Source organism: Bradysia coprophila, assembly GCF_014529535.1.
Source record: "Bradysia coprophila strain Holo2 chromosome IV unlocalized genomic scaffold, BU_Bcop_v1 contig_144, whole genome shotgun sequence".
In the NCBI taxonomy this organism is placed as follows: Eukaryota; Metazoa; Arthropoda; class Insecta; order Diptera; family Sciaridae; genus Bradysia; species Bradysia coprophila.
In genome coordinates this window covers 1,646,759-1,670,659 of record NW_023503373.1, presented here as the reverse complement: position 1 = coordinate 1,670,659, position 23,901 = coordinate 1,646,759, and the positions used below count along the sequence as shown (strand labels likewise).

Here is a 23,901-nt window from a genome sequence, read left to right as displayed (position 1 = left end):
TCGTTCGGTGAAGCTTTAGTGGAAAGAAGGCAAAACACAAGGCAAAACATAATATTCTCCGATTGTGAAATTTATATTAAATTTTTTATCTATTTTTGGCAAGCCATAAAGAAGTTTTGGATATAAAATGACTTTAAAAAAAATATGATTTCAGCAAGATTTATTGCTGGAATACGGTTTGGAACTTCCCGGAGATTAATTTTTATTGAAATTTACAAAATCATTCATAAAATCAATGGTAAATGTCTATTCATACATCTGCTATACACACATCGGAAACACGCGCAAAACATCAGCCGCAAATTTTTTGGTTTTAATTTTTGTTGATCCGTTTTTCTTTTTTACAGTTTAAATTCAGTACTGAAGCACTTCATGTATATGGTAATTTAATCAATTCAGGTGATTTCACAAACAGTACAACCACATCAGTTAAAACAGAGAAACATAGAAAAATTGCAATGTTACGTTTGAAAAAGAATTGTGGTCGAAAACAACTAGCAAATAATCTCACCTTTTAACTGCATTTATTTATTGCTTTAACCGGACATGACCGGATATCAACTCACACCCACAGCAATACATTTAGTTTCTAATGGTTAGCGCAACGTTATTTTTTCTAACAGAAAGAGCATTGTTCTGAAGGTTATAAATTTAATTACTTAGGAGGTTATGATTGTAAAAATTAATATTTCCACAAAGGAAGCTTCAATCAGAGAAATATATGCCCGATACTGGTAGTTAAACTTGTCTATGTTTATCTTTGAGTTAACAACAATTTGTATTATACCACCGTCTTCATCGTAAACTTTTTATTCGTCTTCTAAGTTTTTATTGTGAGAAGTGTGAGAAGGAAAATGATGATTCTGTCATCTGTGCTTGCTTATGATGGCACACAAAAAATGACTTCACTTCTTATTTACATGTGCTATCAATTTGGATAAGTTAGTTTCGATAATAAAGAAACCGTTTCTTGTTTCATCTACGGAAAGTTAGCACTAGCACAAAGTATGACACGATGGTTATATGGCAGTAAGTGATAATATTTGAAATAAACAATATATTAGCACTCTCCATTCGGATTGATTTTTATAAATAATTTATAATTTTAAAGCAGGAAAATACAACCTATGTCTCTCTGGATCAGTAAAGAACAGGTGTTATACCATCAGTAAAATTGTCCGATTTTTTTTATTACCTTGATTTTCTCAACTGCAATGAAATTATCAGACGAAACAATGATAAATTATCGTGTTCAGCGTCTTATACTAAAGATATTTCACAAGTGCGGTGTGATTTACTTCATTTTCTCCTCTCAACAGCCCATGAGAAAATTGCGTTTCGTTGACAATTGGTCGAATGACATTTCTAGTAAGTGCAGCACTTTCTCTCTCAAAAGGTGAGAAAATACAACTTTTCTGACTTGAACTGTCACTTTATTTATGTTTACAAAAAAGGTTTGGCCAATTGATGTTTTTTTTCTTTCGTGCAGATAAACAGTAAATCACACCTCGCACATATGTAAAAACGTTGTGTCCGCTTCGCTCTGCACACAAGTATCGCTCATGTTTTAATTTTCTCCCCTCGGTAAACAAATAACAATTCTTCCGTTGATGTTGTTATAAATAGGGTAACCGAATTTTAATTAAATTTTGATGAAACTTCATCCCAAATAAGGTAATCCGAACAAATTCAGAAAAACAGTTCTTCGAACGTACATCAAAAATAAATCGGAGAAAGTACCTGGTTATTATGTCTCTGTAATCATACATCCACATACAACGATATAATAATTGTTCATGGACAGGTATGACGGTTAATAATAAACGCAAAGAAGAGATTTGTATTCATCATTAGGCACAAACACTGACACGAAAGAAACCGGTATAGTCTGAGTCATCACCGTTTCATCGTTGTAACACGTATTTCCTGACCCCCAAGTGAATACAATATTCTCTCATTTACTTTTTGTCAAAGATTGACATTTGGCTACAACTTTATAAATGTTCTGTAGTATGATGTTTATAGGTGAAGAGTAGTTTGGTCTAGTAATTGAATGCTGCGAGCATTGATTACGAATTTAGAAACACACCGAACAAAGATCATTTGTCGGAACTTGCTCTGGTAGAACGAACCGAGGTGTAATTTGTGATAAATTTTTGGATATACGAGTACAGTCATCAATTTACATAACATTGATATAATTTCATCTCAATGTTAAAATGTGTGCTTCAGTGAAAATATTACCTACATGGGTGTATAAGAGTAGCGAGTTAAATATAAATATTATGGCGGCAGCAGTGTCAAACTGTTATAACAATGACAAATATTTTTTTTCCTCAAACATGGAAATATGCATAAAAATATGGACGGTGAATGAGGTCACTGAAATTGTCGTGGCTGTATTCACATTCGATTCTTCGAGCAGTGCTTCTATGCATCGAAATTAATGTTTGAAATTGATAAATTGTATTTCCAGTTTTCTCTCACAACCGTCGAGTTTTTCAACGAAAATGTGAATCCAGTGAATCGGCCAATCTTAAGTTTGCAAATATTTACAGAAATGCCGCATCAGATAAAAGTTTGATGAACGTTTGTTATTGTGATGTATAACAGAAAGCTATACGACACCAAAAACAAGGAAAATTCAAAATTCCTGCAGCACTTTTTATTTTATTTTGTCTTTTCTACGTGATTGATCGCATGATGGGCTATATTTTACCATAATATAACTGAAATATATTATGGTACCGAAAAACATACACTCAAATAAGGAAAAAGAAAACATTGTAATAGGGGCGTGCAGCGTTATCCATTTAGATTTGTCCATTTGATGTGGAAAACACATACATAACGGAATGATTGATGAAAATTTATCAGATGACAAAACATGTATCTTTTTAATAGAATTAGTTGAAACCTGTATTAGAATCAGGAGTTGTCGGGATGGAAGATGAATTCATCATCTCAATTGGATACTCTGTAGACTAGTTAATATTCAAAACTAGTTAATCTAATCAAGTTAAACATAGTTACGATTGCGATACAGAACAGAAAAATGTTTATTTCATAGGCCGAACGAATGATTATTTCAATTCGGAAATAAGACATCATTCAGCCAATCTCAATATAACTAGCAGCCGAAGATAATTTCAATCAATGTTGTAAACAAAATAGTTTTGTGAACAAACAATATTTTATGACAAAATAAAATGTAGGAGATAAAGTTAACCTAACCACAATGACCTTTTTGAAAATTAATAGTTTAACAAAGATAGGCTTTAGGCGGTGTCCTTTAGCTATAAAATCATTTCAATACAACATAGAAAAACCGTCCAGTTATTCCATTCTGTTAACAGAACATGTACATGTACAATGCTCACACAACTAACTTGCAAATAAAACAACAAGCAAAAAACCGAACCGTATCTCAATAATGAATTTCAGGTCACAATTTATAGCGAAAACCATTCCACATGCATTTAGGGGCCATCACACCACCACCACCGCCCATATCAAGAAAGAAAAACAAAATAATTCGAAAATTTTGTTTTATCATTCATACATAGTTTATCCAGAAGTTTAATGTTTTTCCCATCGAGCATACAAACGACTTGACCTGAATTTCAGCTGTTCAAATTTACCGACTTGGTGCTATATAATGCTCCTCTATACCTTTCGTAAAAGGTTCCAGATAGATATGCACGTATTATACAGTATTTGGTATCTTACTGTAAGTTTTATTTATTATGCTAGCATACATACATCAGTTGTGAATAAATATTTTGTCTTTTCAATGCTGTCTGAAATATTTACTTAGCTCTGAGAATATCTTTTGCATAAATAAATTGATTTGTAACTTTATAGAAAGTTTTCGTGTTATTCGGCCTGATATTTTGGGACTGTTTGTCGGATCGATAAAGGTCAGGCTGTGTTACGGGTGGCAGTATCGAGAGATAAAAAGAAACCATCGAAGGTACAAATTTTTCTTTCCAACAAAATGCTCAATTATTAGTAGAAAATTGTTAAGTTCTAGCGAATCCTTTCGATTGACTGATAATAAATACATTTTTATTGGAGGGTGTGAGTATATCTGTCTGTCATCTTAGTCAGTTAATTCATTCCATTTACAAGATAAAGAAGAAAAAAAAAAAAACAAAGGAAATACTAGCCAACAGATAGATGTCATGCTCTAAATAATCGAAATAATAATGATTGTTGGATAATATAGCAACAGCAATAATATTTAATTGCCATTGTTTTATTAAGCAGGCGCATTCAGAAACGTTCGTGTTATTGTCGATTGTTGCATATTACCTGATAAATACTTTAAAGATAACGAAAGATGACATAAATGTTAAATGAAATATATTTGCTAGAGGTCTCGAACATCATATTTTTATGATCTCGCACCAAAACAAAAACAAGATGTAAACAAACCCATTACCCAAACATCATTTACATAAAACTAATTTTAGTAAGCAGCTTATCCACTCCTCGAACACCATCCCTTTTATAAGTTATGACCTTCTACAACCACACACTCACTAATAAATATTTGTGTGATTCCACTTTGTTTTCGTCACAGATTTTTTATTTTGTTATTTTTATGAAGCAATAACTCTGGATAAATATAACTGTGAGTTGATGTAACAATCGGAACTTTTCCTAGAATTTGATTTGTAGATAAAGTCGACAGTTGACGGCTACATTGTAGGCTATGATAATGTTATGTTGTTGTTGAGAGTTACCGGCATTCAAATTTTTTTTTGTCTTAGTTTGCTTGCACCAGCTGGTACGTATTCCTACACATTTATTACTGACAATAACCATATATACGAAACCAGGTAAGACTGAGTCCCCTTATGAATTCAACTGAATATTAAAAGAAAACGGATTCAACAATATTATTACACACAACAATGTACCCTAATTGTATACAACCTTGGGCTGCACTGCAGACAATTTGGAAGGATTTAAGCCATCATAAAAGTTTTGAGTTAAAATTTAAATAAAAGTTAAATTGAGTGTTAGAAACAAATTGGTTCGTATTCTCCTACAAAATCAAGAATCCTTTGATGTGAGGAAATTGAGTTATTTTACTGACTGCGTCGTTTTCCATCCTACATGTTACATTAAAGAGTTATTTTGACTGTGCATAAAATAATGTAGGAGAACAAGAAAATGCATTGAGTGGGCATTGGGAAATAAATGACGAATTTATCGATTTTGTTTCGGGAAAAAAATTGAATTTATTAAAAATAGATTTGAGATTTCATGCTGACACTGTGTGTCACATTTTTATATTTTAAAAGCTCTATAACACAACCGTTGCAGACAACGTATTCAATTACATTATCGAAATAACACAATTAAAAATGGTAATTTCAGAATTTGGACCGATGAGTTATTTCGATGAATTTACAGTGTTGAAATATTTACCACTGCCATTTTAACTTTATTGTACCATAACCTTCGTTATGAATTTATTAGAAACGGCTAGTCATTTGTTATCGATAAACATGGCAAAAATATCCAATTAGCGCAATTATAGCATGTGTCGGTTTATGCAGCAAATTGGTAAATTAAAACTAATTAAGTCAAAAAAAATCTTAGTTTCCAACACTGGGAAGTGGGAAGTACTTTTAGCAAAAGAAGTAACAGATTTAATGGTTATAGTCCGCTTTCCGTTTCTATATCTAAGAAAAACGTAGAGCTAAACAGCAACAATATTTGAAATAATTACTCAATTTGTGCAAAATCGTACAATCTTCATTCACTAACTGCATGACTTATTTCGGTTCTTCCTGATATTGTAAATCAAAATACAGAAAAAAAAAGTTTACATATTTCGATTGCACATCGTTATTTCAATATGTAAGACATATTAGCACGCACCCATCCAATTCATATGGTATTGGTATTTTGTGAATGTAATGTTCGTAGAAATAATTTTTTGTTTGCAGAAATGAAATTTTTGTTGACGCGATGGGCTGAACACATTTAATGTAGAATGTAATTTGACTGGTGATGTGAATAAAAATAATACTTCTACTGCGCGAATATTGACGTATATTACGTTACGGAACACGAGCGAATGGCAAATGTACGAAACGACTGAATGTAAATTTTTCTTTTTGGTGTATACTTTAACCATTAGTATGTGTACTCGTACCACACACAAGCCATTATATTTGTGTGCACAAAAATAGCGGCACCGGTACGAATAATTAGTTTCGTGGCTTTCGCAGGTTGTATTATTATAACATCAATTACAGTGTGTTTACGCTATGTACGCGTTAGCAGTGTTTAATAAAGGATTTCGGTTTTATGTTTTCGTATGGCATTTGAAAAGAACTAGAACACAATGAAAATTCAACTTCAATTAAGAGTTTGAGAGAAAAAAAAACGAGAACAAATGCTAACGACCTATTGTACACTTTTCGTTAATTTTTAATTTAGGGCCATTCGGCAAACTTTCATTCATTTCTAGTTGAATGCGTGCAAAGATTCATTATCATTTTTCGCGTGTACTAGCAGTGTTGAACGATCGTTGCAAAACACTTCCGAGTGCTCATTACGAATCCACGAAAGTAATGAGAATTGTTTTTGCTGTATTTTTCACAGTATCATCAAGGGTGTAATGGCAATAAAACTGAAGCAAATGTGCAATTAAAGAGGCAGTCGCTTTACCAAAGCTTTATCCAAAGCAATCTAATGCCAATCAATATTGAAATAGTTCGACAAAATATAAATTGATCTAGAGGCTCCATATTCATAAGCTGGGTAGTAAATCGTAGCATTTTGAAGACAGAATATTCGATTCGAACATGTTAATTTATGGCAATAAAACAGATTTTGTTCACAAAATATCCAATCCACGATAGTTCGCGTGATTTGGCTAATTGTTTGTATAATCGATTTAATCTGTCATCTTACTATAATACAGCACACCTCATGTGATTAGAGGTTTTTTCGTCGTTTTATGTCCTAATTCGATTAGAATTCCAAAAATATCCGTTTATTTTAACTAAATATTACTTTGTCATGCAAAAAAAAAGTTTTGTCCGAGATTGTAACAACTACCTGACGGTATTCTGTGTTGGTATAACCTTATTAAGGTTACCTTATAATTTTGTTATGTACAAAGCATAAGACTGTGTAATTAGGTATGGTAATAGTTACCGTGTGTTTTTTTGTCGAAGAAAACTTTTCCCGAACCATCAACAGTTTCAATGAAACGAAAAATCGATTTTTCTTCCGTGATGCTTTCAATGTAATTAAGCGAAAGCAACAAATCAACGAAGCACTCTGTCTCGAACTTTTGTAATATGCAATTTTCTTTCGAGGATGTAACCCAATTCCCAGTTCGACGTCGTTAGACGTTCAATAATGCGAACGGAAAGACCGCTACAAAATTTTCATTGTTTGAGGGAGAGGAAGACGATGAAAAAAAAGGCATTATAACAGAAACCAATGACTCCACTAATATCGATTTTATACGAAAATTTCCGGCTGTTCTATAAGCTGGAAATTTTCAATGGTAACAGAAAAAGGAATGTGTGCTGAAGTGAATTGAGTTTATGTGTGAGCGAGCATGTACGTGCTTTGTCAAATTAATTGTTTCGAGGGAATGGGCGGTGGAAATATACGTAACTCTAAAACTTTAGCAATATGTTGCGGTAGGATCGTTTAGTTGAACCTTTTCTGCGTCAGTGCGTTAACCAAAGAATTGATTAGATACATAAACGCTGATAGCCAATGAAAATAATGTTAGCATGAAGTATCATAAACAGAATGTGCTTCGGGATATAGAGTAAACGTCAAATGATCTAGTCAGAAGATACATTTCCTTAGTTGGATTTATCGAAATGAAACCTATGTATCGTTCATTTATTGGCGCTGCCTCATGGCCAGACCTATTTCCAGGAATTTTTCAAAATCAAAATTCCATATAATAAGCCCTGCTTGCGGCTGGGGTAAACAGCGCATCTCGATGATATACTTAGTTTGTATTGAACCGAAATGGCAAAATTGTAAGAAAAATTTAAATTGAGATTGAATATTGGATAGTCTTCTCTCAATCAAATACATCGTTCGGTACATCATTCATCTGCTATCTATTTAGACGCAGCCGGTCATCTATTATCGACACCGACGACCAAATTAAGTAATAAACTCAGGCTAATGCCGCCTTATATAGCAGACTGTATCTAAAAAACTAGTGAAGTAATAGATTTCGTCTAAACATTATGTGATATATATGTTCATCAAACGAAGTAATAGATTTATAAGTTTTATCACGATGCGCGAATAGCAAATTATTGGACGTGGTGTCCACTGAACGTTTTATATCACCCAAACTAAATCGGATACAATGTTAGCCAAGGGTGGACTAAGTCAATGTTGATACTACAAATTAACCACACAGATCCAACGAACGATTATTAATGTTGTTGCCGTGGTTGAACAAATATTTTGATAAAAAGATGTATAAAAAAACGGAACATTAAACTAGTACATCCCATTAATAGCATTAATGTTTCATAATTTGTGTTATACCTAGCGGGCGCTTACAATCATTTTGTTTTGACTGTGAAAATATTTATCAGCGAAAACCATTATTTATTTCTGAGATTATGTGTTTAATATCCAAATAAAGTGCTTATCGTTTCAATTCAAATATTGACATCAATTTTTTTTTTTATCCACAAATGAAGTCGTTGAAAAGCTGCGACAAATAAAATTGTGTTCATAGAATCTACATAACATCTGACTCGGATACACTGTGCACACATTCCTTAAAACAGACAAAAAAAAAAAATCGATAGAGCGTGGAAAATGTACAACTTTTAAAATGGTCGGAATGTTGGTATTAAGAGAACCGCGAATTAACAATGGATATGATTGCGATATCAAATAAAGCAAACAAAAAAGAAATGGTTTTTTTTCGCAAACCGTGTAATTCGCTTCGTTTGCTAACTTTTTTTTCTCTTTTCTAACATAAAAATTCAACTTTTTTTTTTGCACAGATCTATCAGATCCACGATGATTCATGAACCAGTTTTATGTAAAGGCAACGTAAAAAAGCAACAAATCCACACAATAAGTAAAGTTGAAATACGACAGCAAAAAAGAGGAGAAAACCAATGGCGGCATGCAAAGGTCGTTCTGTTCGACTTAAAGCACTAGCCGTAATACTATTGTAAAAAATGTGTGTTGTGTGTAATATTTTCGAGCAAAAAAATTGTATTAACTGTGTAGAGTCAGTTTGTTGTCGATGTTTATTATATACACACAGGCGAACGTATAAAAAAATACTAATAAACTTCTATTCCATCGAACGATTAACTTTATCTCTCCACACTGAACAACTTGAAATCATTTTCTGCGAGTTTACTGTTAAATGTTAACCATGACACTGTTGGTTGTTTTGTACGTTTTTATGTATTTTTAATTGGTTTCTTCTACTTCCTTGGATGTAATTCAGCTTGGTCGATCGAGGTGATAGACATTTTGGCGTTACACGTTTATTAACAAGTTCTGCAATTGATGTAATTTCATATTAAAATTACCGAGACTGTAATTTTTCCAACGTACAACTTGTGTGTGCTTTTTTCATACTTCCATGCAAGAGAAAGTAGATCGAAAATGAAACTAATATTAGGTGTCGTGCAAGCTTCATTAATTAATTACAGACACTACGTCCATGATTTAGCAATAATTAATGCGTTATGAACTGGTGATTGCAGGTCTGCATGTTTTGAAATCTGATTCCAAGTCGATTTGCATTAAAAACCAAAAGTTTTTGTTTCAAGCATCAACAGCAGTTTGATGAAGTTAAGCTAATGGAAACTGCCCAGTCATCTGACGGCCGATAACAAATATGATGAGCTCTGAAGGAAATTCTCTAATTGATGTATGCTAAAACCATTTCATTGGTTGATAAAAAGATGGAAATATTACAACGCGATACGCTCTACGTTTCTGAAACGAAAGGGTATTGGTTGAACATAATGAAACCTGTTTCGGACGTGAATAAGATTCAGAGCCTCAAAATGATGTGTAGCATACTGGTGTTGGACTAAACATGAACACCGTGCAACAAAAGTAAAATTAATCTTGGAACATCTGTTACAAATGGTGAAAAGGACAAATCGTATCGGAAGCAAACAAACAAAATTTTTGATTGATTTTCTCCGAACTGGAACACTAAAATAAATAGTTTGGTTCAATCTCCGCAAGAAATTTCATTTTCGTATGTGACATCAGCAGAGAGATCGATAATTAATCACTTACAAAAAAAACTCTGAATGTGAATGAATGCTCGCGTAAATAACACGTCCTTCAAATATTATCATTGAAAACACGAAAAAAAATTAACATTTTGGAGGACAGAATGTCTGTTACAAAATTCAAATTTGGCAACGCGTTATAATTGTCTCGTTAATTGTAATGTTTCATTTGCAGGAATTTTAATTTAATTTTTGAATGGAAAAATAACAAAAGAAGATTTTATCAAGCTTGAACCAAAGGAAATTGAATCTACACACTGCATGAAAGTTAATTCAATTATCAACAATCGAGCTCTAATTATGGATTTTCCCGGAAAAACAATGGAATTTCGTTTATGGGGGTTTGGGACATTGGATAGGTTTCGTGTCATCAGATTAAGATAGTCGAATGAACATAACAAAGTCTGAAAAAAGCGAATAAGTAAATTATCATTGGACGTCCTTGGTATGTTGTTAGCTGCCTGAAATTAATTTAAATCGATTGATTGATATAAGTAATAAACATCCAGCATGAATTGCGATTCAAAAATTAATTTTAAAATGCAAGAAATGAATAATAATGATAAAACAACAGATCGTTATTACAGTATACGGTTTTGCGCTTGTTTGCTCTTGTTAATTTTTCTGTAAACACACTTATCAGCTAATCGTAAATACGGCCTGCACAAAGTTCCGTTCTGTCTGTATGATTTCATATGTTCTTTAATATAAGCGTCGTATCAGCCAACTGATTATTAGTTCTATTGAAAACTTTGGAAATTCTTTAATCACATTTACATTGTGACTAATTGTGATTGTATTGTACATACTAGTACTATTTGTCATCTTGAAAGTCTTGGAAACAAGGAAACAAAAAAACATTTACGAATAACAGAATGAAATGCTTGATTTCCCTGCACAGGACGTCAGAGTGTTTTATGCGACAACGACAAATTTTCTATGGAATACTGAAACTGATGACAGAAATACAATTGAATTTGTTCGATTGTCAAAAACATTGTCTCTTGTTGGCATGCAAGTGAGCAAAAAAAAAAAAACTTTCATCAACTGAAGAAAACCAGGTGTTGAAGATGATGTTCAGCCCATGTTTTTTTTTGAGAAAATTTCATTCTCTTTTTACCAATACGCCAATGTCAATCTGTTGTAATGTCACATTGTACGAAGTCGGTTTATTCATGCTCAACGCAAAATATGAAATCATTTCGAATAACACGTCAGCTCCAATTCCACCCCTAGAGACTTCGGACCACTAATTTGATGAGAGATGACAATGAGTTTGATTGGTTTCGGCTTCGAGTAAATTGCACGTTTCGAAAGGGTTGGGTTGTTCGCTTAGCTTCTATAAGCAATTATGGTGTCGGATAAATAAAATGTTTGCTGCGAATGAAAGTAATGAAATTATTTGTGGAGCTTTCGTGTGGTCGGTTTATTTCCTTTCGTTCTTGTTATGAGTCAAAACGAGTTCTTATCATGGATATTGAATTAATGCTGAAACGACAACAGTCCACAATTTCAGATCTTCAATGAAGCTTTGTTTTTAACGTAGGAGTGAACTGTATATACATTTAGCTGCATTCTCAAAATATATTTAAGCTATACCCCCGCGGAGGGTAATGGCGTTGAGAACATTTATAACCACCATTTCATTCGAACATCGGTCGCATACATTATGCTATGTATCCAAAGCTGATGGGATAACAATCAGCGAAACAATAAAATAAGCAAAATGTATAGTAGACTCAGTTCGTTGACCTTCGTCACAAATAATATCGAACTTAGTAGAAGAGAAGAAAAAAACATTTTTAATTTACATTGTGTCGATCAGACAATATCATCACCTTAACATCTATTTAATAAAGACAAAGACAGACATCATCAAAATTAATTGTATAATGGTTTTGCGGTCGTTGTTATAGCTGTTGTAACACGAAGTTACATACCATTCATCTGCAACAATCGTTAAGAATTAACCTGGCATATATAGCTAGCTGTACAATATAATATCGTTGAAACATACACATACGTTGAGGTCGCATTTGAAGATAAGAATTGAATCTTTGTAAACAATTACATCGGTTTTTTTTTTGTTTTAGTGCATTCTCTTTAAGTGGATACACTTTTTGTTGTGTAGACTCATCCCATAGGTATGAATATTATGTGCTTTCACAGTAATTATAAAATGAATAACATAAAATCACGTAATAATGCGTTGTGTGCAGATTGAAACAGAGAAAAAAAAAATTTAATGACGAAGAGATTTTGCAGAACAAGCAATAAAATGAAATGAAGAGCAGCGCCTTGTGCTTTTAGTTTTTCGGTAGAAGTTATAATTTTAGAACACCACACGGTGTAAAATCGACGTCATATTTATAAAATAAAATTTATTTACAAATAGCCGAGTGCACGGGCCTTTAAAAAAAGTTAGAAAATAAATTTTAGTAGGAAAAAAAGAAGATTTTTTAGTATATATACATCACATAACACCTGCCAAATTCCATTTAATTTTTATAATGTCGAATAATCTAAAACGGCAGCCACAAGTCAATCCGAATTTATTATTAAGAGCACGAAAAAAATCAGTCTAATTTTTTGTCTATATACCAGAAGTCATTTCGTAAAATCGATATTTGGGCAAAGATAAAAGCCCTGTGGGTTAAAAAATTCTTTTCATAAAAACAAAAATTACCTTCATTCGCGTTTCCAATGGCTGAATGTAATAATAAATTTCTAATCCTGCTGCAGAATCCTTCCAATAGAATTCTGTACAAATTTCACACGTTCGGTTTTCCAAGGGGCACACAAACACTTTTTTTTTTCTACGTTTCTGCTCACTCCCAATATTTTCTTTTATGTTTTTTATTCTCACACAAAACACACTCAATTTATTTATTCCATTGGCACAGACTTTATATTAATAAAACTATCCATTCGGATAAATGAAATGGATATTTTTTAGCCACAGTTTTCATACAAAATCCATATTCAAAAAGTTATTCCTTCTTCCACGAAACAAATCGAATAAAATGGCTGTCGGTTTTAGTTAGTGGCTCATTGTGTATGCAGAATCCGTCTACATCATAATTGAATGTGTCAAATTTCTAGAATCCGTCTCCGAGCTGTACTTTCCAATGTCTTGGGCTTCTACAAATGATGCCTTATTGTTTCCGTATGGTATTCCAATAATTATTTAGAGAATTTATGTTGGAATGTAATAACCAAATGCAATTTTAATTATTATTTTAGAATTAAAAAGCAAAAGGGAAAAATTGCAAAACTTGCGGAATGAATCGCACTCACTTTTGTTGTCATTCTTAAATGAATTGATAGATGGCGTTTTTATCACTGAAAGTTCTACTACATTTTCATCAATTTTATGGAATAGTTTACGGTGGAAGTTACGTAAATTAGGCGGGAAGATGATAGCTTTGGTTTATATTTTATCTCAACCATGAGCAATCTTTAAAAAGAGTGGAATTTTGTATCGTTAAATTCTATTCTCGATTTGAATTATTAAAAACAAATCTTCCGGCTCAAAACAGATTAGTAACCAAAAAATAATACCCCATAAAAATAAGGCGAGGGCTGTGGAGGTTATCCCAATCGCATGACTTTTATACAAAACAATAGGACATTCTCTTCAGTTGACGAAACTAATGACAGTACCTAGGTCACTTTGACTACTTTGTGTGCTAACTAATTGCAGCGTACCTCACCAATGAATGTACAAACCAGGCATGGCCGATTCTTCAAAATCGGTCGATTTAGCTTGAACGCACCCATTATTTTGGTCAAAATAATATGAAAATGAGTAAGTTAGAATCCGTTCTTAAAATCGCTAAGTCCCCGCGGTGACATTAGACCATACCTTTATATTCATTGGCTAACCTCACAGACGAAAGGCAGTATACTTTGGGGAGGCCACGCAGATCCCCATTTTATTAGATACGCGGGAACACACCTTTTCCATACAAACAAATTCACCAAAATTGAATTTAAGTCACACAGATCGCCATTTTATTGGTGTTAAGGAATCTCGCGCCGCGTCATTCACAATAATTCACAAAGTGACATCTTCCTTATACAAAATGTGTCAAAATGTGAATCATTGTGAATGACGCGGCGCGAGTTTCCTAGCAACCATTTTATTAGATACGCGGGAACACATCTTTTCCATACAAACAAATTCACCAAAATTGAATTTAGGTCACACAGATCGCCATTTTATTAGATACGCGCGAACACACCTTTTCCATACACACAAATTCACCAAAATTTGTAGGGCCTGGTGAATTTTTTGTTTAAAACGTGGCGTGTAACCCGCGTATCTGCATCTGCGTGACCTCCCCAAAGAATACAGCCTTGCACAGATGCGGAATGTTTTTTTAAATTCCCGAGAAATACCCTTTTTTTAGATACGCGGGAAAATACCACTTCCATTCAAAGAAATTCATTAAAATCGAATTTGTACGGTGTGTTGAGTTTTTAGGTATGGAAAGTGGTGTGTCACCAGTGTCTCATAACATTTTTTTTAAATTCATTAATACGCATTGTATATTTCAATCGTTAACAGATAACATAATTATTTCCTTACATAATCGTTTTATACTGAAGTCCTTTTGATGATACGTTTTGTATTTGTACTATTGGTTAACGTATTGACCTCGTCGCACATAAATTCAAACTTCGCACAAGAAATCGTCTTTTCAACCTTTCATCTATAATTATTTAATCTCCAAAAACATAACAAAAACCTCAATAAATTATTCTTTTAATAAAGTCGTGCCTGCAACTTCCATCTAATTTAATCAAATTTTACTTTTTTGTTTTATCGCAACCTCATCAAGATAAGTACCTATGATAACATTTTAACATTTTATTAAAACGTTTTACTGAAATTGTGTCACATTATATTAAATTACCTGTGCGTTGCTACTAATCAGTTGAACCAACTAGTTGAAGGTAGATAACAAAAACAAAATTACTTGAAATTAAGTATGTCTTTGGACCTAATAAACTACGATAATGCCGTCTTTCGGGACTATGCATTTTGGATGGCCATCCTAGTTATCAAAACTCTAGCAATGGCTCCACTTACTGGCCGACAGAGATTCAAGTCTAAGGTAATTTATCATTATTGTGCATGATATAATCAGATTAAAAAATGTTTTTTTTTTAGATTTTCGCTAATGCGGAAGACGCAAAACGAGCTGGGGGCACCGTCAAATTTGATAATGACGATGTAGAACGAGTTCGAAGGTAATGACACTCAGAATTTTTTATTGAATTATTTTGAAATATTTATCATAAAATTTAGAGCTCATCTCAACGATCTTGAGAATATCCTTCCCTTTGCAATAATTGGATTTTTGTATGTATTAACTCAACCCTCGGAGGTACTTGCAAACTTACTGTTTAAAATAACGGCAATAAGTCGAATAGTTCACACCGTGCTGTACCTTAGATCGTCACCATCAAGAGGCATTGCTTTCATGGTTCCTCTAGGCATCTCTTTGTACATGGCAATCACTGTGCTTTGTTATTTTTATTAAGTCTAACGAAGTTTTCTGTGTAAGGTGTTTGAGGAAAGTGAAAAAGAAAACATTTGCCAAAGGGTTCGCGGTTAATTGTCAAAATAGATTTTTAAGTGTTATGCTCAGCTTGACACCGACCAATACCCTCTCTAGCAAACAAACTTCGTTTTGACACTGTCGAAATATCGCCTTATTCCTTTGTTCATAGAATCAAACACTGTTGACTAGTTTCTAATTTTACATGTAAAATGCTAAGGCTACGTTACATTTTTACCACCTTAATGAATGTAGTTTGGTTGCTAGAGATGGTATTGCACCGACACGACACCAATTTGTTACTCTCGATTTCACTTCTTAAACACTCAAAGCACCTTTAAGTTTTGACAATTTATTTAACATTTTGAAATAAACGCTATACATGATGTGCTCTCAATGTAACTTCCTTTCTTTTACGATTTTGTTCATGAAGTACCTATTAGCGTGAAAGCTTTTCCAACTTCCTACCAAAGTATATAAACACTGATGGTAATTCGAAGCTTCAGCGGATCACAAAAATACGGAACCCAAGTTTCGGGTGAATTTGTGTGTAGATTTCTATAGAATTTAAGGATTGTGGTGAATGTGATAGTATGAAAATTTGAAAGGTATTTCACCATTGCGTAAATTCTATTGAAATCGTAAGTGAATTAGCGATACGTATGTTCCTACCCTGTTCACCGGCATGTGAAATAAAAATGAATAAAACATGCAAAAAGAAATTTGTTTGTCTCCATAATTGATGAACATCCCCGTAATAACTTAATACAAATAATAAAACATTCACTGAGCTTTGACTGAGCGCACAAACCATACTACCTCAAGATTCTTAATATTGTCATTTTTCGAATATCGCGCCGTTGCATTTATTCTGAACAGTTCAGGGGTTAGTACATAGATGGTGTGGTGACTGTCTATTCACAGCTGTTATGGTTGACATATTGTAACTATCTTCGCTCTGTTTTCTATTTTGAAAAAAAAGTGCAGTAACGAATTCAATGATGGATAGTGTCGTTTTCTCGCTTACTGGGCGATCACTGTTCATGTAAAAAGCAGTATTACTAGCTTGGTATACGAATTACTAATGCGAGAAAAAGACACTAGGAGAAGGAGGGCCTTTCATTACTTATACCGAAAACGATGTCAAATTCATTTAACTTAGTAAAGAACTGGCGGAATGTGATGTGGTGTAAATAGTCTGGCAGCAATATTTTTTGTTATATAATTTGAGTTCATCTTTATTCATATGCTCTGACATCAGTTTTTGAAAATGATCCTAATCCTTACGCTCTTCTGGCTGGTGTAGAAAGTTTTGAGTTTGAGAAAGTTAGTTATAGTTATAAAGAATCATTTAATCTGTAGGCAGGTTGTCATTATCTTGTAAAAATCAAACGACGACGTGTTCTTAAATGAGACAATTTTTATTGAAACTTTAGATTTTTTTTAGAAACACACTTCATTCATCCGTTATTGACAATGATGATGAAAATAAGCGACAAGATTTGGATTATGATGGCTAATAGAAACATTTGAGTAACATAGGTAATCATAGGAATCAAATGAAGTAAAAGATTTTGTATTAAACAGTACGCATTTTACAAAAATTTTCATATCGCATCATATGCAGCCTTCCTTTATTCCCTTATTTGTTTTTTAAAAATCTTCATTCCTTGCTGCCCGATGAAAAGTAATTTTACAAGTCCATAAAAAGCAAGATAATATAGTTTTTGCTAGTATCTCCATGGTCTCCACATAATTTCGTTTTGAATTATTTCCACCTTCTGATGGCTACTGTCGCTCATCCGACGTTTGTTCAATATTTTCTGTCGAATTTTATCCAAAATTTCCCGTTTCTTTATTTTATTGCACACGCTGTTTATGGTAGGTGTAGTGGTAATATAACTATTGCTCGTTGCATCTCGTAATCGATTTTGTTTCATACTTAAATCAAGTAAGACACCGGTCGAAGATTCGGTAACGTGATCGAAGATGCTTTCTTGTTGAAAAGTGTCGATAGTATCCGAGGTTTGATGTTGTGTGATAAGGTCGATTCGCTGCTCTAGTTTTTGAAACAGGATGTTCATTTTGCGTCTATCGAAAATGTGTTGTTTCAGGAATGCTTTTGTTTCCTCTGCACAAAAACCCACGCCTCGTTGGAAATCTGCTCTTTGTTTCAAATATTCAACTGTGAATTCGAGTAATCTTACGTCATCAAAGTGTCGACCCTTCGGTATCTGAAAATGTAACAGAAAATTCACTTTAAACGAAATTATTTTTGTTAACGAGTTTCCATCTGTCGGAATAGCATTTGTGTTCTCACGCTCTATTTTTAGAAAATGTATTTATTGAAATTTAATTGCTGTCTTCACATGTTGATTCACACAATTTTGCCTGCATTTGTTTATGTGAGAAAATAAAGCTCAGCGCATATATGTATGAGGGTTAATGGTGTATAAAGTTTACGTTCACGATTTATTTCATTAGTTTGGTTTAGACTGGTTAAGAATATTGGTTGTAATACTTTAAATCAATGTAATAGGTGACGACGGTTTCTTTTACATTGTAGTCTGTTCACTATATTAGGTTACGAAAGTCATATTCGACTCAATTGAATTCAAATGGTATGATCATTTACCATGATCATAAGCCTGAAAATTAGAAAATTGCGCAAAGAATACTTAACAGCATGTGAGGAAATTGAAGTGCGTAACACTACAACAGCCAAAAGGGGAAGATGATCAATACTTTTAGATCAAAAACAAAAATCAAATGAAAGAAATTACGAAATCTATATAAAAATTATCAATAAGCTTCTTGAAAACGTCAGACACATCCATGTATATGTATAATCATTAAATCTTCTGCGTCTTTTGTTCAACAGATCGAACCACTTCTTTCTGTGTTTAATTGAAAGTCTTTTACTTCGTTGGCTTTAACATACATTCTCCTGTATAAAACAACAGTTCCTATAGATAATTGCTTATTTTTTGCGTCGTTGCCGTCGCTAGCAAATGAAAAGTTTAATTTACTCACAAGGTGGTTCATCATTTGGCTTATCCCGTACATCATACTCTCGTTAATCTCGTTGTGATCTCGTTTCTTCGACAACAATTTACGCACTTTGTTATAGCGATCCTTCGTTATTCGGCTCGATCGGCTATCAGCACTAGAAATCACTTCTGTTTTCATTTCAGAGTAACAAAACATTACGACAATTTCAAATTTTCAAAATTAAATGGAAGAACCACTGACGGATAAAATGTTCTAATCAACAACCACAGCACTCAATATCCGAATCTAGACTGAATTTTCAATTTAACACTCACTTTACACGTACCATATTACATCCCATGATCCTCAAAAACAATAAATTTTTATTCATCTCAGTTTTCACATTTGTGTTTCTTATACTCTCTGAACTGTATCTTTTCTAAAAATAGATGTCACGAAAACATATGTGAAATTGTAGGATCGTATGTAACTGTTGGTGAATGTTGTGGGAATCTTTTCTTTTTTCGCTTCTGGGTCCTCCAAATTAACAGAGAAGAAATAAGTTTACCAGTTCACATACTGAATAACTAATGTGAGTAGAAATGGTTATATGAATTACTACTTAATGCTTGCTTTTCAAGTGATGTATCAGTATACAGATCATGATCTGATGTAATATAATGTTAAAGTTAACATATTGAATACATTATATGATTTTTTAACCTTTTACAGTCGACAAGTTTAACATTAGAATCGTTGTTGAATCTACTACTTGATCTGTTCTTAGTATTTTTGATAGACTGAAATCATGTCTTTCACATATTGTGTAGCTTAAAGTCTATTCTTGCGAACTGAATGAGTTAGATTTATCACTTTTCTAGTTCTCTTATACTTGAGAAAGCTTTTCCAAACGCGACTAGAAGAAATTCGTTTGGATTTTGGGTCAATACATTTAATGCGGTCTGTGAAATCACTCACTAAGTCAATTATCTGCCACATCTATGTCGCAGATTTTTCTAATTGTTTGCTTGAGTCATTTTTATGTCACCTCTCAATTCTTCAATTTAACACTAAATAATCATTGCTGGGATACAAGGCCAAAGTAAGACAAGTTGCTGCTACGACTATAGAAAAATCGGCATCGTTTGAACGAATTCTCCGCCATAAAATAATAATTTAAAAGATCAATAACATACCACGATATATAATTCTTTTTTCCAACATTCATGTATGTTTACCCTAGAGTCCATAGGCTTTCATAAAACGATCAATGTGTACCGTGCTCAATAGCAATTATTCACCACAAAAGATTGGTGACAAAAAAAATCAATTTTCAAAGCTATAACTAATGAATTGTTGCAGGTACTTAATTGGATGCTCACGTGAGTATGAAGACCAATAAATTCTTTTTTTTTTTATTTTTATAAGATCAATTTTGAAATAGTATCGGCAACAGTATTTCATTCAACTTAATCGTGGTGGAATGCTGTCTCCGACAATCGACATATGGGACCGATCAATCGAAGGAAAACGACTTCTTCATTACCAACCACGTACCACATGCAATTACTAATAAATCAAAATATTATTTACAACAACAAAAATATTTTTTTAAGAGTTCAACGATACATTTGAAGAATAAAAATTCCTCTTTTAATTGTGGGAATATTTTCGCAAACAATGGCATATTTAATTGCATAATAATCCGAGTATAACCGTATACATGTGTTATAAATTGATGTAGCCCCTAGCTATGTAAATAGTTCAACATGTCTACGAGGCAAATAAAGCATGCAACAAGTGAGTTTCCGTTTTCCCACGAACATTTTTTTTAGCGTTAATTGTCCAAAGTCAAGGCATTATGAAAAGAAATGATACATGCAAAATATGAGAGAAGAATAAGGTGCCAACTATTTAAAAACACAATGACTTGAGACGTCCTATTCACATCAACAGATGATCGTCGGCGAACGGCATGTATCGTTTGTTTTCTAAATAAATACTTATGATGTAAACCTAAGACAATTTTAATAATATTTTCTCCGATTAGTTTCAAGCTAGTCTTTGCCACTGTTTGCAAAAGAGACTCGCACGAAATAACGTATCAAATTATAGCAATCTGAACTAATAATTTGAGAGGTACAAAATCCAAAAATAGCAAACATTTTACAGAAATATGTTTTTGCTTCTTTTTATCTTTTAATTTTCCCTTTAAAACCAATACTCGAAAGAAGGATAAAACCTCTACAATTGAAACTGATTCTATAAATTCCGAAAATGGCAGTTTATTTTGTTCCAACCCTCTGAACCGATATACCAAATTTGCTCAGCCTCATACAATGTAAATTTTCTAAAAAAAAAAAAAAATTTTTGAAATCGGCTAACATTTGATAAAGTTATCATCATGATCACAGAAAAACCTCGAAACAAAAACGACTAATTCACCCAACATTAAATCATGATTGCCCAAGACGACACATATCATTTTCCTGCGACACCTGACTAACTCCGTATCGTGTGAGCCTAATGAAGCGAGACGAATTAGCATTATTTCATTTTAATTACATATAATAAGTGATCTAGCTGGTAGTTTGTAGTTGAAACATGGGGTACTTAAGCTGGGTGGTGCAGTAGTTAATACTGTTCATTTTTCAATAATTCAAGCCTGTTGAAATAGTCGCGAAAATTGTTATACTAAAAATTCTGAGGAAATTTTTCCTTTCACGACATTTGCAACTACTGCTGCGGACAGTTATACTTGCCTCATTGAAGTACTTTCGAAAGTTGTTGAAGAAAATCCTTGTGAAAACTTTACTACTTTTACGAATTTTTCAACATTATTATTTAGTGACCATCTCGGAACTCAGTAAAATAATTATCAATTTGCACACTACCCTACCAACCGCAGTAAAAACTTGGAACAATATTATCAACTACGGCCCTGCGTCTGCAATTTGATTATTAATCAGAAATTGGTTTGCTGACCTATGCTAACATTATGGTCGTACGTTTCGAAATAAACTAATTATTGTGCTTTGAAAATGATGTCTGGTCGGCCCCGTCTTTAATATTTTATTATAAACGAGTAATGAGTTCAGGATATTGACTTAATAAAAATGAGATTTTTTTATGATGAACGAACAATATTTACATCTCATTGAAGTCCTTGGAAACACGTGTCCATTTTCAGTATCACGTTTGTTGCATTTTTTTGTAGGCTTTACAACTTAACGTTTATTTTTTGTTGTTATTCGCATCACATTGATAAAACCAGCTAAGTGAATTTTGTTCATAAATTTCAGTATTAAATGCGTATCGAAACATTAGCCGCAAAAAATATGCAATGCATTACACTTCGGTTATCATTTTTAAAAGAAATTTGAAAACAAAAAAAAATTAATATAAAATGAGGGAATCAGTTTCCACATTGGGCTTAATATTATTATTTTTGAAACAACATAGTTGCAATACGCTATACGCTATGGTTAATTTACATTCTCAGTTCATTCACCAAGTTCGGTAATATAGACTTGACCACTCAGTTTACATTTTTACAAGAAGAAAAAAAAGCGGTGGACGTGCAATTACCTTTTAAAATTGGCATGGCTTGGATTTCACGTACATGAAAAAAAATGGAAAAAAGAGCATTATAACCAAAGTCAGAACGAATATTATTTTTCCACTTTGGCATCGTGCTGTTATAAATATGTCCATTCATGGCGACTGCATGAAATAGAAAACATTTTTTTGTCTGTTGGATATTTAATACATTTCTTCTAATAAGGCAATGAACTATGCAATTTTTATTAGTCATAAGAAATGCAGTCTCGGAACGTTTTTTTTATATGAGCTCATTCTAAGGTTGAATACCATACCATACACACATCCATTATATTTTTGGTTATAAGTTATTCGTCTCAAAATATGTAAGTTTACATTCTATTGATTGCGCTAGGATAGGGTCGAAAATGGCTTATTGCATAACTAGTGAAAACAATAGAATATGTTTGGGAAATCACAGAATATATTCCATGACTAGGGATAAAAAGATGAAAAGTAAAGTTTTCGTGTGAATTTTGTTGATCCGAGGCGTAGCCGAGGTCAATAAACACACGAAAACGAGACTTTTCATTTTTATCCCGAATTATGTAATGGATTTTCATTAGTTTTTCGCAATTCCGGTCCATAATCATCACCTTTCCATGCATCCATTTAATGTCGTTTTGAAGGTATTTATTTCACTGTATTCCCGGACACAGCGCAATATGAACTTTTTTTCGCACGCAGTGCGTTATCAACTTTTTTTTCGCACGCAGTGCGATATCAACTTTTTTTTTCGCACGCTAAAGAGCCTATTACCTTCAACGAAGGCTAAATTTTTATAAATAAAAATCTTGCATTGACCAGAAATCGAACCCCCGACACCAAAAGGTTTTTGAGCACAAAGCAGCGACTATAGCCATTCGGCTATAGAGTCACACAATTATACCGAACGTATTGTTGAAGCGTATATACTAAGCATTGACTACTGGATTTCATTCAACGCGTCTCTTTACATCATATTGCAATGTGTATTATATAATGCAGCCTTTTTGATCGTTCAAATGAATTTCTGTATACACAAGAATTTTGGAGTAAAATGTAGGACATGTTTTGCATTGGAAAGGTGATTATGGCCCGAAATCTAGTGCGAAAAAATACCTTCATACCTACCTTGGTAGATAAATAACTATTAACACTCATTTCGATATAGAGGAAGACACTAGCCATGCTTATGCATTTTTTTCTGTCGTCGTTGTCTGCATGTACCCTTGAATATTGTTGAACATTTTTGTAACCTCGGTTCTCAAAGAACAGGTTAAGACACCTACGAAGGCAGCTAGCTGCTGGTAACTAAATTTCCATATTATTTCCATATTTAAATTAGAAAATTTGGGCCTTCGTCTTCAACTCAGAAATAGTACATTACTATGCAAGGGAAGTAAAGTGATATCTCGTATCCAGATGAGTAAAAGTAACCGAGGGCTTTAGCCCGAGGTACATTTACTCAT

The 23,901-nt window shown here is 33.1% G+C and overlaps 3 protein-coding genes and 1 long non-coding RNA gene across 6 annotated transcripts in view; 2 read left to right on the top strand and 2 right to left on the bottom strand.

Moving 5' to 3' along the window:
• LOC119071142 (MAP/microtubule affinity-regulating kinase 3-like) overlaps window positions 1-13,521 on the bottom strand; it is a 77,687-nt gene extending 64,166 nt beyond the window's left edge. For 2 of the 3 annotated variants that reach the window (XM_037175868.1, XM_037175869.1), the window contains exon 1: window positions 12,979-13,520. The gene's annotated coding sequence lies outside the window, so the exon portion shown is untranslated. Of the gene's footprint in view, window positions 1-12,978 lie in introns of all 3 variants that reach the window. The other variant, XM_037175867.1, reaches the window with a different exon arrangement.
• Window positions 13,522-14,744: 1,223 nt separating this feature from the next.
• Window positions 14,745-22,882, top strand: LOC119071368. Its single transcript, XR_005086635.1, has 3 exons — window positions 14,745-14,801; window positions 18,284-18,292; window positions 22,872-22,882. It is a non-coding gene; the product is annotated as an uncharacterized LOC119071368 (long non-coding RNA).
• Window positions 15,195-15,842, top strand: LOC119071332 (microsomal glutathione S-transferase 1-like). The gene is made up of 3 exons (XM_037176217.1): window positions 15,195-15,412; window positions 15,469-15,548; window positions 15,607-15,842. The coding sequence occupies exons 1-3, from the start codon at window positions 15,287-15,289 to the stop codon at window positions 15,839-15,841; spliced, it is 441 nt and encodes a 146-aa protein (XP_037032112.1). The 5' UTR covers window positions 15,195-15,286; the 3' UTR covers window position 15,842.
• Window positions 17,557-19,270, bottom strand: LOC119071305. Its single transcript, XM_037176184.1, has 2 exons — window positions 18,893-19,270; window positions 17,557-18,093 (listed from the first exon to the last, which is right to left on the bottom strand). The coding sequence occupies exons 1-2, from the start codon at window positions 19,064-19,066 to the stop codon at window positions 17,590-17,592; spliced, it is 678 nt and encodes a 225-aa protein (XP_037032079.1). The 5' UTR covers window positions 19,067-19,270; the 3' UTR covers window positions 17,557-17,589.
• Window positions 22,883-23,901: the final 1,019 nt, after the last annotated feature.